General features: G+C 43.7%; 1 protein-coding gene across 2 annotated transcripts in view; it reads left to right on the top strand.

The window, feature by feature from the left end:
* The window catches only part of LOC144821270 (uncharacterized), a 715,860-nt gene that overhangs the window by 639,853 nt on the left and 59,018 nt on the right, over positions 1-16,989 (top strand). For both annotated transcript variants that reach the window (XM_078678101.1, XM_078678100.1), the window contains 2 exons: positions 3,016-3,077; positions 3,198-3,250. In XM_078678101.1, the coding sequence (XP_078534227.1) occupies positions 3,016-3,077; positions 3,198-3,250 (115 nt within the window). The remainder of the gene's footprint in view (positions 1-3,015; positions 3,078-3,197; positions 3,251-16,989) is intronic.

The raw sequence follows: 16,989 nt of genomic DNA, 5'->3' as shown, positions 1-16,989 counted from the left end.
TCTACAGCAAACAGATAACACTGACACAAGGTAGGTTCTATGTCAACCACGGTAGCCCTGTAGTTATAAAAATGTAATCACCGGTGAATTTTCTCTCTGCTCCATTATTTCACCAGAAAAAAACAAGTCTAAATTGTAATAACTTGCTTTTGTGTAGCAATTGCTACCACGATCTCGATATATCCTAACAATGAAAAGTAACATTGGTACTATTTCCCAATCAATGGCATTCATTTTTATAGTATCTGGGATGATGAAAGGCTGAACAGGCCCTACTGGGATTCTAAAGAATGGTCCAAGGCTTTACTGACATTTCTACAGGAGCGTAAACTCACCCAGCACTGATGATAGCCTATGCCCTTGGCGCTAGATGACAACTCTCTCTACTTCTAGCCAGGGTGGAATATTCCAGAGTTCAGAAACTTTATCCAGCCTCCCAAAATATTTAACACTGCCTGCCCCACTACCAGAAACAATAGACGCTCAGTACACCTCGCCAGTTCGTTTGGCGCCACACAGGAAATAAACACATTAATTAAATATCTGTGAGCCCTATTAACACTCCTAATAAAGATTGAACACAAAACTGTCATAGTGAAGACTCTTTAATTGGGGTGAAATCAATGAGCGTGCCGTGCTGTACATAGCTAAACACCACTGCTAACTTTGTAAATCAACTTTCACTGTGGCAGGTCTGTGCATGCATGTGCACACACTTCTATCTCAATATTAGGTTTCGAATCAGTCAAACAGTTCAATTACGACTCACAGAGTTCACAGTATTAACTAAATAATTTTCTCTCGATCAGTGCCCATCCTGTACTGATGGAGCACACCTATAATTAACCTTTTAGTAGGACATGGGTAATTGTGGATCTTGTTGCATAATGCACACCTGAGCCCACTGTGATGCAAATAAGCTACAGGACAACAGGGCATCCTGGACAACTCAGAAGTACTGCAAGAACATTTCTCACGCTGGGTTAGCAATGCAAACTGTACATTTTGTCTAGGAGGGAGGCGCTGGGGCCCTGGGGGTGCTCTGGAATCATTCTCGCCTCATTCTGTCTGACCTCATTGCATGGCACTCAAAACCACGGGTCCCATTCAGCTGTTGCGGCGGGCATTTTCTTTCTGGTTTACATCATGCAAACGAGCTCCTGCCTTTCACTGCCCTCAATTTCAAGCTCGATCCTAGCATTGGCTCTACAAATAAGGATTTTGTGTTTCCAAAGCCAGAGAAAATATCCATTCCTATCGCATCTAGTTTATCTTTGTTCTCGGCATACATACAAGACACGCGCGAAAAATCCAACATGCTATCACCAATTGAAAAACTCAGTTTTGGTTCTTGCCTCCATTGAAAGACAGACCGGGGTCTTCAAACAGTAGGTCCGCCTAGCTCTAATGTGCAGCTCATAGTGCAGGCCTGCACTCTGAATGGTACATTCACTGTAACTGGGCACACTGTCCTGGTCTGAGTCAGCGTACCCAGTTATGCGTACGTCGTGGCATCCCGGGTGCGCAGCTAAGGTCAATTTGCAAATGGTGTATGAAACACTGCGCGCATAACACGGAAAACTGAGCACGGTAACCAGATCAACACGGACTGTTCAAAACGTGCCACATTTACAAGGCCTGTGCAATGCATGTCTTGAGTAAATATTTTCCACAGAAGACCAAGCATATTATCCGGCGATGTAATAAAATGTCTACATTTGCACCAGAGGCTGCCTTGGCCCTTATATCTAGAGTGATTTCAAACTGCGCATCTTTTCCAAGGATATTTCAAACAGGACCATGCATAATTGAGCACTAGTGTGAGGAAGTCTTCCATATAGTGCAGTCAGTGGCGTAACTTTGCCAGCAAAATTGGAGGGTGTAAGTTTTGGATTGCCGAACAATCACGCTGGCATATCTTGATAGAATGCAGTCAGCATACCAAATTCTTTCACTTTCACACAGCGCGCTGCTGCGTGTTTTTTTATGTTGTAGTATGAAACTAATGTAGCACTCTGTGTGAAAGTGAAAGAATTCGGTACATCAACTTCTGTTCTGCGTGTTGGCAAGTGATCAACGATTTGTGCACATGACATTTCTAATACTTGGTACTTTTGCTACCTCGTGTGAATAGTAAATCAAAACTGCGGCATTTACCCCTCTCTTTTTAACTCGCGCACTGCATGCAAGCCCAGCACAGATGTTAAACACGGGTGAAATGGGGTCTCTCGCCACGCTTCTCATTCCTTCACATGTAAGAGACCAAGCTGTTCCAGCGCTTTCACGAAGGCATTAAGGCAATGATGATCACCAGAAGTCCAGAACCACTATCATTTGCTCGCAGTACTCGGAGGGGGGTGGAGGGGTAGGGGATGGTCACGCGGGGAGAAGATTAAAACCATACGGAAACATAACGCAGCAATTACCGATACGGGCATTTCACCGGAATCTGCATAAATTAGAACCAGGGGGAGACCGGAAGTCCCGGCTTCGATGTCCAGTGGTGGGGGGCTGAAAAGAGGAGTAGGCTGGGAGAGGTGTATGTCAGCAGCCTCTGGGGCTCGAGGAGCACAACGAGAGGGGGGGGCACAGCACAACCTTCCTCCAGAGGAGGTCGGGGGAAATGGCAAAACAAAAGCGCCGGCAAAAAAAAAAAAGAAGTAAACGCCCACCTCCGAATGACGATAAAAAAGGGGCGGGACTTAAAAAAAGAGACAGAAACGCCCACAAATCGCATCAAGGCGGGGAAAATAGTAATTGACACACATCTCTTCCAATGGCTAGCCTCTATTTACGAAGCTAGCCAATGGAAGAGAGAGGTGGAATAAAGCTCCACTGTTGAAGTCATGAAATCTCGGCTCCGCCCCCCACTGCTTCCGCAGTGGGATGGTAGCCTCGACCTAAAAACGACACCATCCATGACATTTGCTCCTGCTTTGAATTTTAAAAGCAACAATTGGAAATGCTCTTTTTTCAGTACTGAAATGTTTATGGCATTTAATGTTTTGTTCACAGAAAGAATGAAGCTGTTTCTCCGGTAGAAGTCCAACTTAACACACTGACTGAACATCCAAAAAGTAAGATTCCTATATATTCTTTAATCCAATAGCTGTGTTCATGGTTGAATAGGACCGAATGTTGCAGTTCGACAAGTTAAATCAAGTCATTTGAATATAATTGTATTTTTTTATGTTTAGATTCTCAGAATCCAGTCAATTCAGATGTTTCACGAGTCAGTAATGTACAAAAGGTAAGACAAAACGGCTTCTTCTGAGACATAAAACAGGCACATTTTTCTGAACGCACACTGTTTAGCAGAACCTGTACTCAACTGTTAAATCTGATACAACAGTTTGATTTTTTTTTACAACAGTTTGATTTCTTTTATTAGGCTAAACAATGCATCACATTACAAAACATATATTTTGAAAGCAGATGCAAGGACAAATAGGACATAACTCATTTAAGGTCAGTTCAGAATTCCTCAGGCAAGAGGCCCACAAAGCGTCCTCCCTCCACTACTGAAGTATGCTGAGGATCTTGAATTCCTGTCTCTCATGCATATCTGCCTAGCCCTAAGTTTGCAATTCCACAGCTCAAAAGCACATTTGATCTTAAGTACCATTGACTTTTAGCTTGCTTCAGTAGTCTGGGGCCTTCAGTTTAATGACTGCTGTATTCTGAACTGCTGCCAGGCCGTGGTGTACAATACCCCCGTAGCCCCTGTGGTCCGGGGGAGGGGGACACAAGCTCCAGGGGCCCCCTGCTGGCACTGTGCATTGGTGCAGGCCCCTTGACTGAGACTTCCTGGTGGGTCCAGAGTGTGGGAGGCCCCCTGCACGTACTTTGCAGGGGGACACCCTCAAGTTTGACAACATCACTGCTGCCAGTGTCTGTTGTCCTGGGAACAAACTTTTGAAATAAGGGCCCCTGAAAAGGTAGGGTCATTTGAGGCTTTGAATTAGACATGTCTAAAATCCTTTGTCATTGGTTCATTTACTAAAAGCTTCATGGAGACCCTGCTGAAGGAGCCCTATTATCCAGATAAAAAATAAACCTAAAAAATATTTCAACAAACACATAAAAAATATTTATTATTGTTAAAATTATATAAATAATAAAATAATACTAGGAAATAAATAATACTACACATCAATTAAAAAAATAATAACACTATACAGTTATAATATAAAAATTCAAAAAGCATAATACTATTCTTTTTATTGAATTTTAAAAATGTGAAACCATAGAACAACTTTTAACCAGTAAGCAGACACCACACTGTCGCAGATAGAATGAAAAGAAAAACAATGCCATATTATCCCTGCAGTATACATGAATCCCATTAAAGAATATTTGCATAAGTGTGCCACCCAACATAGATATGCAACGCTTCATTATTATATTATATAATAGATCTTCACTATATCTGAGATTGCCGTCTCATACTCTGGAGTGCTTTCGAAGAAACCACGGCACTTGTTGATTAGCTTCTAATAGATTCAATGAATTTAACATAGTTCCATCCAGAACCTGTTGGAGGGTCAATCTGCTTTCGGTGTATGGCAATATTTTGTTCAGCAAATACAAGACTGAACCTAATTAGTGTCCTCTCTCTCTCTGTGTAACCTTCATCTTCCATTAAGCCAAGTAAGGCCATGTTAGGGGTCAAAATGAGAGGCCTGCCCATCACAGCACCAAAAGACATGGAGCTCACTTCAGCTCCATGTAGCAGGAAGAAAGTCCTTTACTGCTACTACACCGGATACACTACAGAGTTGGGCTTTTATTCATGTGCCAAAGGCAGTGAGGGGTCAGATGAATGTGATCAATGTTATCTGAATAGAATGAGTCCAAACCGTGTCGAGACTGCAACCTCTCAAGGAGCCATACCTGACATGGCTCTTCAAGACAGCAGTTGTTTAGAACTAATAGTCGCATTCTTGCACTTGACGCCTGTTTTTCCCCAGTTGTTTTAGCGCCAGGACACCCCTGTGTCTGGGGGTAGCTGTTGCGCTTAATAAATCCCAGTATTATTATTATTATTATTATTATTATTAAATTCTTAAAAAATGAAATATTATTCCTGGTATCACAATATTTTTGACATGATATTTGTGTCCAATTATATTTTTGCAACAATATTAGGAAACACTGGTCCCACAGCTGAAAATAATACAATCAATACAGATTAACTAAATGGGCTTTAACCATTACTTACAATAACTAACTTTAATAAAAAATCGTTCACTTTGTGACAGCTCATTGGTGTATAGTGAGAAATGTGCTCTAACATGTACTGATGAGATAAGTGTATTCTCCCTAATACTTCAATGGCCTTTCTCGAAGTTTTAATTTGACTTTTTCCTTTTTGCCTCACGATCCAAAATTGCAATGAAAACAATATAATTATCTTTAACATTGGCTGGCACTATGTTTGGGCTATGCACTTTAATGTAAGCATAATCTTGTATAAATCATGATTATTAGGTTTCGTGAACTCTTAATACAGATGATCTCCCAAATACACTGAGCTAGTTTCTCATGTGACTTAACATATGTAAAAACATATCATGGATACAATTCTCATGCAGATGACCACCCAACCCTTATTAGCATAACTCTCAAAAAGTTTATGTGGATTACTTGATAATTAAATTACATAATTGCGATGGGGCATTACTGAGACTGGTACATTCTGTATGATGTTTGTACAAAATTGGTCTTACATATAAATTACCTGGAGAAAGGTTGGATTAGTGCACTCCCACTCAGCCAAGGAAGTACTCAGAAAACTGACAAACACTTTGAACCATACTTCTATAGCCCTAAGTGTTCTAGAATGGGTGTTGTAGATGAATGGCCTTACTCCTCTTAATATGTTTTAAGTCGGCTAAATGGAACATTTTACAGCATACCATGTTGTGAATTTCTAATGAAATAACTTCCAGATGGTTCTGACAGTGTTATCATGAACTGATCGTGCTGTGAATGTACTGAGTAGGACTGACTCCAGAGGTGTGGGGGACTTCCTTGCTTCCCTTTCCCCCTTTGTATATTTCCATCTTTCTTTCTAATCCACTTTTTCCCTTGGTCACATCTTTACTTTTTCTTATCATCATTTGTTTTTCCCTGTCTTCATCACTATACTTGGTTCCTTTGGCACCACTTGACTCCTGTTTTCTAAAAGGACGAAACAGGACGGGGGATCCCTGAGCTAGTAAGCGCGCAATGTAAGCTCTTCGGCAGGTGAGGTGGTGTATGTACTAAAAGCCCCTCTACCTTGGACCTCATAAGTGGACCCCTTGGACACAAAAATAGAAATCTGGGGTTCCGTATTGAACCGTTTAAGAATATACGGCAGTTCGGAAATGGGGATTATTCAAGTCCGTTTAAGAAGGGGGTCCAGTAAATAGACCATTCTTCGAGTCTGCAAAAGAAGTACAAGAATAAGTGCAAATATCAACTCCCTTTTATTCAGTTTATAACAATCAAATATACCACAAAGAAAAGTGAACATAATGACTGTCTTGATAAAGATGGAATAACCAGATATCCATCGAAACGCGTCAACACATTTTTATACATTATCCCGAGGACAAATTAGACCTGTAGATACAAAATAGAGTATATGCATCCAGGCTAATCTTGCTAAAATTATTCCCAGGGAATTGTTGAGTTAAAAGACAAAGCATACTGTCTATCATTGTTCGTCCTCCCTATTTTTTAGAGTTCTCTGTGGTAAAAGTGTCATAACATATTATGTTATGTCTTGATTTGATGAATCGTATTGTTTTTAGTTATGCTGAAATGATGCATTGTGTTTTATTATATGTGTTTTTATAATAATTGTGTCCTTTAATTATATTCACATGTACTAAAGAAATAAATTGACTTGTTTGCACTGCATGTTATAGTAGTGTCATTGTTTGAGTGTTTCAGGGACTTTGAGTGAGATGTTTTTTGAGTTTATCTATGTGTTTTATAGGAATTAAGAATTCCACTATTGATAGGGGGTTCTTGTTGATTGAGTGAATCAAGGGATACTTAGTTTTTTGTACCACTTGACTCCCACCACTTAACTTTTTCATATAGTCCTGTAAACTGTTATGTTTAAGCTTATGTTAGAAAGGGGCCCATAAAGCACTAATTAGACTTTAGTGTGACCCAGCCTGCCAGGCCATCAGTTCCAATGGCCTTTAGCTGGTGAAGACAAATGTCCCTGTGAGTCCGGTTTAGTCTAACTTACACTAGAATCTCTATAGAGTGCACCAGCATTACTTCTGCTGAACAATCACCACACTGCAAGCACTTGCATTGTTGTCCTCACAAGTGCTACACTTACAACCCGTTTAATGGTTTTCCCATTTTTGGGATTTTGCTTCTACCACTTCTGTGATCTTATTTTTACCTTCTTTCTCTGTGTCAGTGTGTGTTTCTGACACACAGCCCTGTTGTTGAGGGGGCTGACAACCATGGGTGCTTTACTATTCCTTTTATTCATCAACTCTTTACACAAACATCAATCTTATACTTGTGGAACAGGCTGGCAATTTTTAAGGTCTGGTGTTAACCAAGATCTTTCAGCCTGCTCTCTTCATCTATTGGTCAGTTGTTTTGACACTCACATTTTGCTTCCGCCCACTACAGCATACAGCATGGAGCAATAGGTCAGCCTACTTAAGTCACTGATTAACTTTCCCTACAGTGACAGTGTTTTTGTTTTTTACTTTAGTGTTGCCCTTGTGTTTAGAGCCTGATGCGATAGCAGGACACTTTCTACCAGCTCTATATGCACAGAACACATTCACGCTCTATCAGTTCTGGACTCCTGCAAATTCTGTTGTAAATTCCTTTTTGGAGTACCCTTTGTTTATCTGACTGCTGTTTTTTTTACACCAGTCAATTTGTACCCATTTGAAACTGTTCTCTATTAGGTAATCCTATTTTATATGCACGCTGTACACAGAGTAGAACACGTTTATTCTGGACTCACTTTCACCAATGGCTTAAAAGAAAACTTTCTCAGGAAGAAAACTGACCATTTGTGTATTTGATTTGCTGAGTCATAACCGTTTCTTCATTCTTTTCTTTCTTTCCGTTATTGCTTTCCTTTCTTCTACTTACCTTCTCTCTTGTGTTCTTTCTTTTCTTATGTTAATTTATTTTTATTTCTTCCCTTTTATGTTTTCTTGCTTGTTGACTTTCATTCCATCATTCTTTCTTTCTTACCATCTTTCTTTCTGTCTTTCCTTTTTCTTTCTTCCATTCTCTCTTTCCTTTTTATTTCTTTCTTCCATTCCTTCTTTCTTGTTCCCAACTTTTTTATGCCTTCTTTCATTCATACCTTCTTTCTTTCTTTCTTTCTTTCTTTCTTTCTTTCTTTCTTTCTTTCTTTCTTTCTTTCTTTCTTTCTTTCTTTCTTTCTTTCTCTCTTTCTTTCTTTCTTTCTTTTCTTCTGTCTTCCGTTCCTTATATTCTTCCTTCTTTCATTCTTTCTATTCTTCTTTCTTTTGTTCCTTCTTTTTCCTATCATTCCTCCTTTTTTGTCTTGTTCCTCCTTTTTTCTTTCTTTCTTTACTGTTCTTTCTTGACTTTTTTGTTTTATACCTCCCTTCTGCCTTCTTGGCTTCTTGTTTCATGCCTTCTCTTCTCTTCTCTTCTCTTCTCTTCTCTTCTCTTCTCTTCTCTTCTCTTCTCTTCTCTTCTCTTCTCTTCTCTTCTCTTCTCTTCTCTTCTCTTCTCTTCCCTTCCCTTCACTCCCCTGCCCTCCCAACCCCCTCACCTCCCCTCCCCTCCCCTCCCCTCCCCTCCTCTCTTCTCTTCTCTTCTCTTCTCTACTCTCCTCGTCTCGTCTCTTCTCTTCTCTTCTCTTCTCTTCTCTTCTCTTCTCTTCTCTTCTCTTCTCTTCTCTTCTCTTCTCTTCTCACATTTCTCCCATTGCTTATGCACTGAGAGGCAGTGCACTGTCCTTTACTCTCCTCGTTTCATCACTGAATAGTGGTGCATAAGCCTTTGCCTGTTTAGTTCTTGCCTAAAAGTGGCACCTTTGCCTTTTTACCCATATTTACTTTGCCTTGGCATCTGAAGCAGTACCACCCCTATTTTCCACCGTGCCCTTCCAATCAACTCTTTCATTTCCTTTGTTGTAGATAGCAGGTGTCCAGCCTGTTCCCTCCATTTGGTATTCAGGCTTCAAAATTCTCACGTTCCCAGTACATGGTTTTGCCTTGTGCGTGTATGTCCCTGCCTTTTTGATCCCTATATTCATCTTGTTATATAGCCCACTTGTTCTCAGCCCTTCTTCCTCTGCCATCCCTCCCGAGCACCTGCCTAGGAAATGTACCCTTTGCTCTGCCCATGGCTTCCAAAGATTCTTCTTTAGCTGTCCCTTTGTGGATGCTCATATGTTTTCCTTCTATGCTTTTGTTTTCCCCTCTCCCGCTATTTTGCTGTAACTGGACCACATGAATAGTAGTAAGGTTTACTGTCATCTCCTCTTCCTTGTGGGAGAGGGACATGCATAGTGGTATGGATACAGCTTGCCTAAGATGTTAGCATAATCCAATCTGAAATGATCTATTGACCCCTGAGGGTACATGGTGGGGTGCAGAATAGGCAATCAATCAATCAGGGATTTGTATGGTGCAACTGCTCACCCACGAGGGTCTCAAGGTGCTAGTAGATGGCAGATATATTTGGGTCCTCTTATTATTATTATTATTAGGAAGCTTGTGAAGTGCTATGGTTACTCCAAACAGAGTGTCCCCATGCTGGGACATCAATGAAACCCAGCAACCCTCCCATGCTAACCAACTTCCTACGAAGAACTCCAAACAGAGAAGGCACAGAGTTACACCCGAAGGGTGACGGGAGAACCAGGTTTTCAGTTTCTTACGGAACATAGACTCTGACTCAGATGTCCTCAGATCCACAGGGAGCTCATTCCATGCCTTGGCTGCCAGGAAACCAAAGGATCTCCCGCACCCTGGGAACGGTCATTCTAGCACTGCCGAATGATCTCAAATCACAGGCGGGCTGGTAGACCGTAAGGAGGGGGAGTAGAAAACACAGCCCCCTTTTCCTAACGATCCTATGACTGTAGCATAAGGCCTTAAAGCTGACTCTGGCCTGGATTGGGAGCCATTGCAGTTCTATCAGAACTTCTCCCACGAGGCCCTCCTCTGGATATTCAAGATAAGCCGGGCTGCGGCATTTTGGACCTTCTGCAAGATGTTCAGGTTTTTTACAGTCATCCCTAGATACAGAACATTGCAATAATCAAGGTGAGACGTGACCAGAGCTTGTACAATAGTTCTTTTGACATCCAGGGGGAGGAGGTCCAGAATCTTACGTAGCATTTTAAGAATGCCAAAACATGTAGAGATTTGCTCAGAGAAGGAGAGATTTTCATCGAACCGCACTCCCAAATTTTTCACCTTGGCTTTCGGTACTGCACTAGGTCCTTGTTCCTCCGGCCACCAATGCTGCAACCACAGAGAGGGCTGTTTACCAACAACCATCACCTCTGTCTTCACTATATTCAGCTGGAGGCAACTCAGTCTCATCCAGTCCATAAGCTCCCACAGGCAAGTTTTGAAATGGGCAGCCCTTCCAGATTCCTTTTGTTCCAGGGTCACAATCAGCTGAGTGTCATCAGCATATGACACCAGCTTAATTCCATGTCTCAAAATAATATTTGCAAGCGGCGCATATAAATGTTAAACAGGGTGGGGCTGAGAGCTGATCCCTGCGGCACCCCCATGGTTCAGAGGACAGACTCTGGAGCTAAAAGGGTGTTGCAGGAACTGGAAGGATCTATTCTCCAGAAAGTTCTTCAGCCAAATTCACGTGACACCTCCGATCCCGACCTCCTGTAACTTCTCAAGCAGGACCCCGTTGGGCACTGTGTCAAACGCAGCACTTAGGTCTAGCAAAATCAAGTCAGTGGTGCAACCTTCATCGGCCGCAATCCTCAGCACTTCGGCCGCCAGGAGGAGAGCGGACTCCGTACTTTGCATAGGTCTAAAGCCAGACTGGGTATCAAGAAGAACCCGCCTCTCTTCCAAAAACCTCGAGAGTTGACCATTCAGATGTTTCTCTGCAATTTTTGCTACATAGGGGAGTAAAGATATGGGTCTTAGATTTTCAGGGAGAGCGGGGTCCAATGAAGGTTTCTTCAACAGTGGGACCACCATGGCATATTTACAGTTGCTGGGAACCCACCCCAAGCTAAAGGACAGGTTCAGTAGCGAGGTGAGAACAGGGCAATAATTTTCTTCCCTAGTTGCAGAAATTTTGGATGGGCAGGGTCCAGAGGTGACTCAGATTTCACAGCATCCATAAGCCCAAGGGACTCATTTTCCGCCAGAGGACAGGGGGCAAACTTAACCTCGGTCCACAGTGCCTCCATTCCAGGCACGGGAACATGACTCCTACTACTTTCTGGAAAGGTGGCATATATCTTATCAATCTTATCAATGAAATAGTCAGCGACCTTATTACAATAATCCGTAGAAGCAGGGAGCGCAGCTGTCACCCGTTCCATAGAGGATAGTTGTTTCACTACCTAAAAGATGGTCTTAGTAGAATTTTTAGCTAGCTCAATTTGCCCTGTATAGTATTCCCTCCGCACTCTCCTGATCTGATGATGGTAGAGCTTCAGAGCCTCTAAATATTTCTCTCTGTTTACATCCTGATAGCTCTTCCTCCACTGGCGCTCAGGATGCTTACAGGTGGAAATCATTTGTGCTAGTTCTCCCGAGAACCACTTCGCAGAGGCAGATACACGCCCACTTTTACATTGTTTCAGCGGTATCAGGGAGTCCACAGCCTCCATCATCCAACTTGATATTAAGTTATCAGCTCTCTGGATGTTGTCTCCTAACTCAGAAGGACAGCCAGCCAGTGCCTCTTCAAAGGCATCCTGGGTTAATGTGGCCCATTTCCGGACCAATATAGGTTTGGAGCACCGACCCTGTGAGTGAAGGGCCTGACCTGGTGTCAGTATACTAAAAGGCAGTAGGTAGTGGTCCGACTAGGCTACAGGGACTGGCGGTACAGCAACTGTCTCTGTGCAATTTGTGAAAATGTTATCTAGTGTATGGCCTCTATTGTATAGACCTATTGTTTAAAGGCCCAGAGCCTGAAGTCCTAATAACATCTCAGCCGATCCTTTACAGCCTTTATTTTCTAAGCACATATTAAAAACCCCCAGTAAGAGAAAGTTAGAGTAGCGAAAGGCATATGGGGGTAGTATTTCCGGAAGCTCATCAATAAAGGTTCTCCCCGGGTCAGGAGTTCTATAAATAAGGTGCCCAGACACAGATCTTGAGCTAGTGATATTCAGGCTAAAAGATGCTGCTTCGCAGCTAGAAAGCGGGAGTTTATCCAGTTTAAGCTGAAGATCTCTCCTGAAAATCACGGCAAGATCCGCCCCCTCTGGCCAGACCTGTCCACCCTAAGAATCGCATAACCTTCAGATATGGCATCCAGAATGTGTGATAAATTGTGGGTTTGGAGTATACAGGTGAAGGGCGCTCAAACACTGCGTATATGGTATGGTGATGGAAATAAGTGAAACTCTAGTAAAAAGGTGCTGACAGTATAGAGGAAAACCCTGTAACCTCTAACTAATATTTAGGCATGAGATGCCATCAAACAGGCATTGTCCTGTTTGATGAAACACGTGTCGGCTGGCGTCTGTATATCCGAAAAAATAACCACATAAAGCACAAATTCTTGGATTCACCAAACCACCAGTGTCATCTTTGTTTGTCCTTGAATACCAGTATACCAAAATTGTATACTTGACGTGTGCATAGTACCTGTTTGCATGGCGTCCAGAATATCCAGGGCGGACGTCTCGTTGAACCAGGTTTCAACTAGGAATAGTATGGCTGTTTTTTGGTCATTAAGAAGATCCCAAATTTCTGTACTGTGTAACCTAAGCGATCTACAGTTCAAAGAGAGACAGTGTAAAGGGGTGCTAAGTGTTCTTAGCACTTCCCTTTTACCCCTTGCTTCCACATCAGGTGTCAGCAACAAAGTCACAGTACTCACAGTCCCTTTGCCTGCCACACGCATGCAGAGAGTGTAGACAGACAGTGTCCACTGTACATCTGAGGGCCAGAAATTCTTCAGCGGTGTTTATTTTCCTAGGCTTCGTAAGAGAAACAGGGGTCCTGGCCCCTGGCGCCGTCCAGGCACGGACGGGCTCAGACGGGCTTGCCTTAGGCACGCCTTTTGCGTACCAGCGGCGCGCCCGCTTCGCCTCCACTTGAGCAAGCGCTTTAATAGCGTGAGCGTTGGGAGCACTAGACTGCGCCACACTTAGCCCCGAAGAGAGGATGGCAAAAAGGAAACCAATGTGGTACAATGCGATGCCCTCTACAACAATCGGCTCACACTGCGGCAGAACGCGGCAGAAGTACCCTCGGAAGATAGCCACCAACCGCAGCAGGCTACCCCCCCCCCCCTTACACCACCAACTGTGCAAATGTGTCGGTAAAAAAACAAAATTCAATAAACGAAGTTTAAAAAAGTTAAAAGAGCAACGTTATTAATTAAAAAAACACTCAAGTGCAATTGCAACAGTGTAGTAGCAGCAACATAGGATCATTAATTCAGCACAATCGAGGGCAGCTCAGGACTCACCAATGTCAGCTGCACGCCCGCTTGAGCATGGGCTGTGTGAAAGAAGAAAAAATACATATTGCTGACTGTGAAATCAATTGGGCTTTCACTGACACACCAAGATTTTTAACATCATCTCAAATTATACATGACATCTAGTACTTTTCAAGCCTGTGGGTTTAGTGGTTGCATCCTATTTTTTATTTATTTTGATGTTACTGGGATTTGACTGGACTATGGCTACACCAAAAGGGGATTCCCAGCATGCTTGGTAAACTGGTACAAGATGGAAAATTAGAACAGCCAATTCTTGAGCTGTTTTTGGAAAGTTTGTAGGTGATTGAAGAAAGTTAAATTCAATGGAAGGTTGTTCTAGAGCTTGAGGCCAGTCAACTTGTTTTGCCAATTTGAGCTGTGATACGGTGGCCACGCTAAGTGGAGCGGTAGATCTTCAGAAGTGATTTCAGGCACAAAGGTCCAGTATCATTCAGAATTGTATGCTTGACACAGTGTCTTAAACTAGATCCTTTTCTCTTTGAGGAGCTAGTGATGGCTACGCTGCAGCTGACTAGATGTCGAGTGAGCTTTAGGAAGATGTCCAAGCAGTCTCTTTACAGCATTTTAGAGTAATTGAAGCCTCTTTCTGGATGTTATGTTAATTGGAGTTTTATTGAGCGCTCAGCTACTCATGCAGAGTGTCCCGGCGCTATCAGACTCAACACAACACAGCCGCCACGGTAAAGGAAGATTATTTTCTGAACAGCCACGTTTTAAGATCTTTCCCGAAAGACAGTAAATTCTCACTCTTTCTTATTGACAGAGGCAGTGCATTCCAGGCCCGGGGTGCAAGATATTTGAAAGAGCGACCGCCGATCCAAGCACGCCTAATTGCCGGGACAGTGGCCAGGGACAGAGACGCCGAACGTAAGGCTCTGGACGGGTAGTGAAATCCCATCCTCTTCCTCAAATAACAAGCACCAGTGCCATGGAGTGCCTTGAAAGCAGTGGTCAAGGCCTTAAACTCTATAGTTTTTCCAAATCGGTAACCAATGGAGGGATTTCAGCAGTCCCGCATCATGGGCCCTCCGGCCAAGGCCAAAGACTGCTCGGGCAACTGAATTCTGCACCACCTTTAAGCGCGATAGGAGATACTCAGGAAGACCGAGGTAGAGCACGTCAGCATAGTCAAGCCTAGATCCCACCAGGGCTTGCACCGTGCTCTTCCTGTGGGCAATGGATAAGAGGGGGAGCATTTTTAGTATCCCAAAGCATTGTCCAACCAGGCCTAGCATCTGAGGTTTAATAGTCCAGCCGTTGTCGATTTTAACTCCAAGATTCTTAGCCAACCTGGTGTCGGCAGAGGGAGGGTACATAGCCGCCGGCCACCAGGACTTCCAACAGGGGTCTGGTGGACAACCAAAGAAGAGAACCTCCGATTTGTCAGAGTTGCATTTCAGCTGGTTTTGTTGAAACCAGCATAAACCAGCACCCAGACAGCTCTTAATGAGATCACCGTCGAAGTCCTTGTTCTTACCACAGGTGAAGAGAAGCTGGGTGTCATCGGCGTAGGGGACAATCTGGGCACCATATGACTCGGCCAGCGCCGCCAAAGGGGACATATAGATATTAAAGAGAGTGGGGCTGAGAATCGACCCCTGAGGGACTCCCACCTCCAGATGCGGCACCGCAGCCGAGTACAGAGGGGGGCCCTCTTATGGTTAGAGAGAAAAGACTCGAACCATCTGAACACCGTTCCCCTCACGCCAATCTCCAAGAGTCTAGCCAGGAGACGGTCATGGGGAACGGTGTCAAACGCCGCCGACAGATCTAACAACACCAACAGTGCTTTCCCTCCATTGTCCTGCGCCTCCTTGATTGCTTCCGACACCTCCAATTGAGCCGTTTGTTTCAGTGCTCATGTTTGACCGAAAACCGGACTGGGTGTAATGGAGGACACCGTGTGACTCCACAAAGTCCGCTAGGACGGTCTGCACATGCTTTTCCGTCACCTTAGCCAGGACCGGGAGCAACGATATAGGCCGATAGTTGGCATGAATGCTCAGGTCTAGTGACGGCTTCTTTAATAGAGGGAGAACCAAAGCTTGCTTCCAAGCAGGTGGCACTACCCCTGTCTCAAGAGAGTGATTCAGAATTGGATTGACAATGGGGTTAATGACCTAAGCCATTTTAGCTAGGTGCTTGGCGGGACAGGGGTCCAAAGGCGAACCAGATATCATTTTAGATAGAATTTCCAGCGAGACTTGCAGCTCGATGGGAGGGAAATTCGCCAGAATGGGCTGTCCCGCAACGGGCAGGAGGGGAAGGGGCCCCATATCAGAGACAGCCACCATTGCAACAGGAGGAAAAGTTCCCTGGATGCTTACGATCTTATTAGCAAAGAAACTGGCCAGTTGAGTAACCCAAGGTTCCGAAAAGGAGCACTTAGGGGAAATAGAGGCCGGAGATGTGAATTCCTTCACAATCAAGAAGATTTCTTTGCTGGTGTTGGTGGCCTCCTCAATCCTCCTGGCAGCCTCCTGGATGAGTCAGTGATACCAGGATATAGTATGTTGCTATAGTCGAAATGTGACATAATGAGGGCTTGAATGATTGGCCTCTGAGTGGACAATGCACAGCTTCTCAGATTTTTCTTCAGTCTCCTGGGCATGCCAAAGCAGCAGGCTGTCCAGGGGCGACTCCTCCATCTGAGTGCAGAAGCATCGCCCCACAAAAAAAAGCCCCAGTCCAGAGCTGAATAATAAAATGGTAATACAGTTTATTTATTATAATTTTATTTTTCGGCAAAAGTATTGAGTGACCAGACTCGGCGGGCCAATGCTGCCAAGTGGCAGCAGGGAGCTGTGAGCTTTAAAATGTGCATGTCTATTTGGCCGGTTGTCTTGCGACGGCCAGCCAGACATGCACATTTTGAACTTCTAAGACAGCTAGTTTAGATTAAGTGCAGGCTTCCAGTGCTCTTGATACGCTGACTGAGGCCGCTCCCTCCAATCCTGGTGCTGCTCATGCTGGTGAGAGCAGTGCCAGGATTGGTTAGGGAAGTTGGCTGGGTTCCGCATTGGAACCTGCCTTCAGAGAAGACTGAAGGAGAAGGCCACTTCACACAGGAAGGTAAGTGCATTTAATGTATTCCATTTTTGTGTCCACCTGCCTCACCACCCTCTGTACATGCCAGATGCCACTGAGGGTGTCACTGTCTTTAGTTGTGTATCAAAAGATAGTTTAGCAAACTGAACATTTTGACAATGACTCACCATTTCAGAAATACAAAACAGCAAGTTTGGTATCCTGTGGCACTTCTATCCAGTACTCAGTCTTTCTTCATTGACTGTAAAC

Source organism: Lissotriton helveticus, chromosome 2_2 (assembly GCF_964261635.1).
Source record: "Lissotriton helveticus chromosome 2_2, aLisHel1.1, whole genome shotgun sequence".
Taxonomy (NCBI): domain Eukaryota; kingdom Metazoa; phylum Chordata; class Amphibia; order Caudata; family Salamandridae; genus Lissotriton; species Lissotriton helveticus.
Note: the sequence above shows the minus strand (reverse complement) of the source record. Positions and strands in the feature narration are given on the sequence as shown.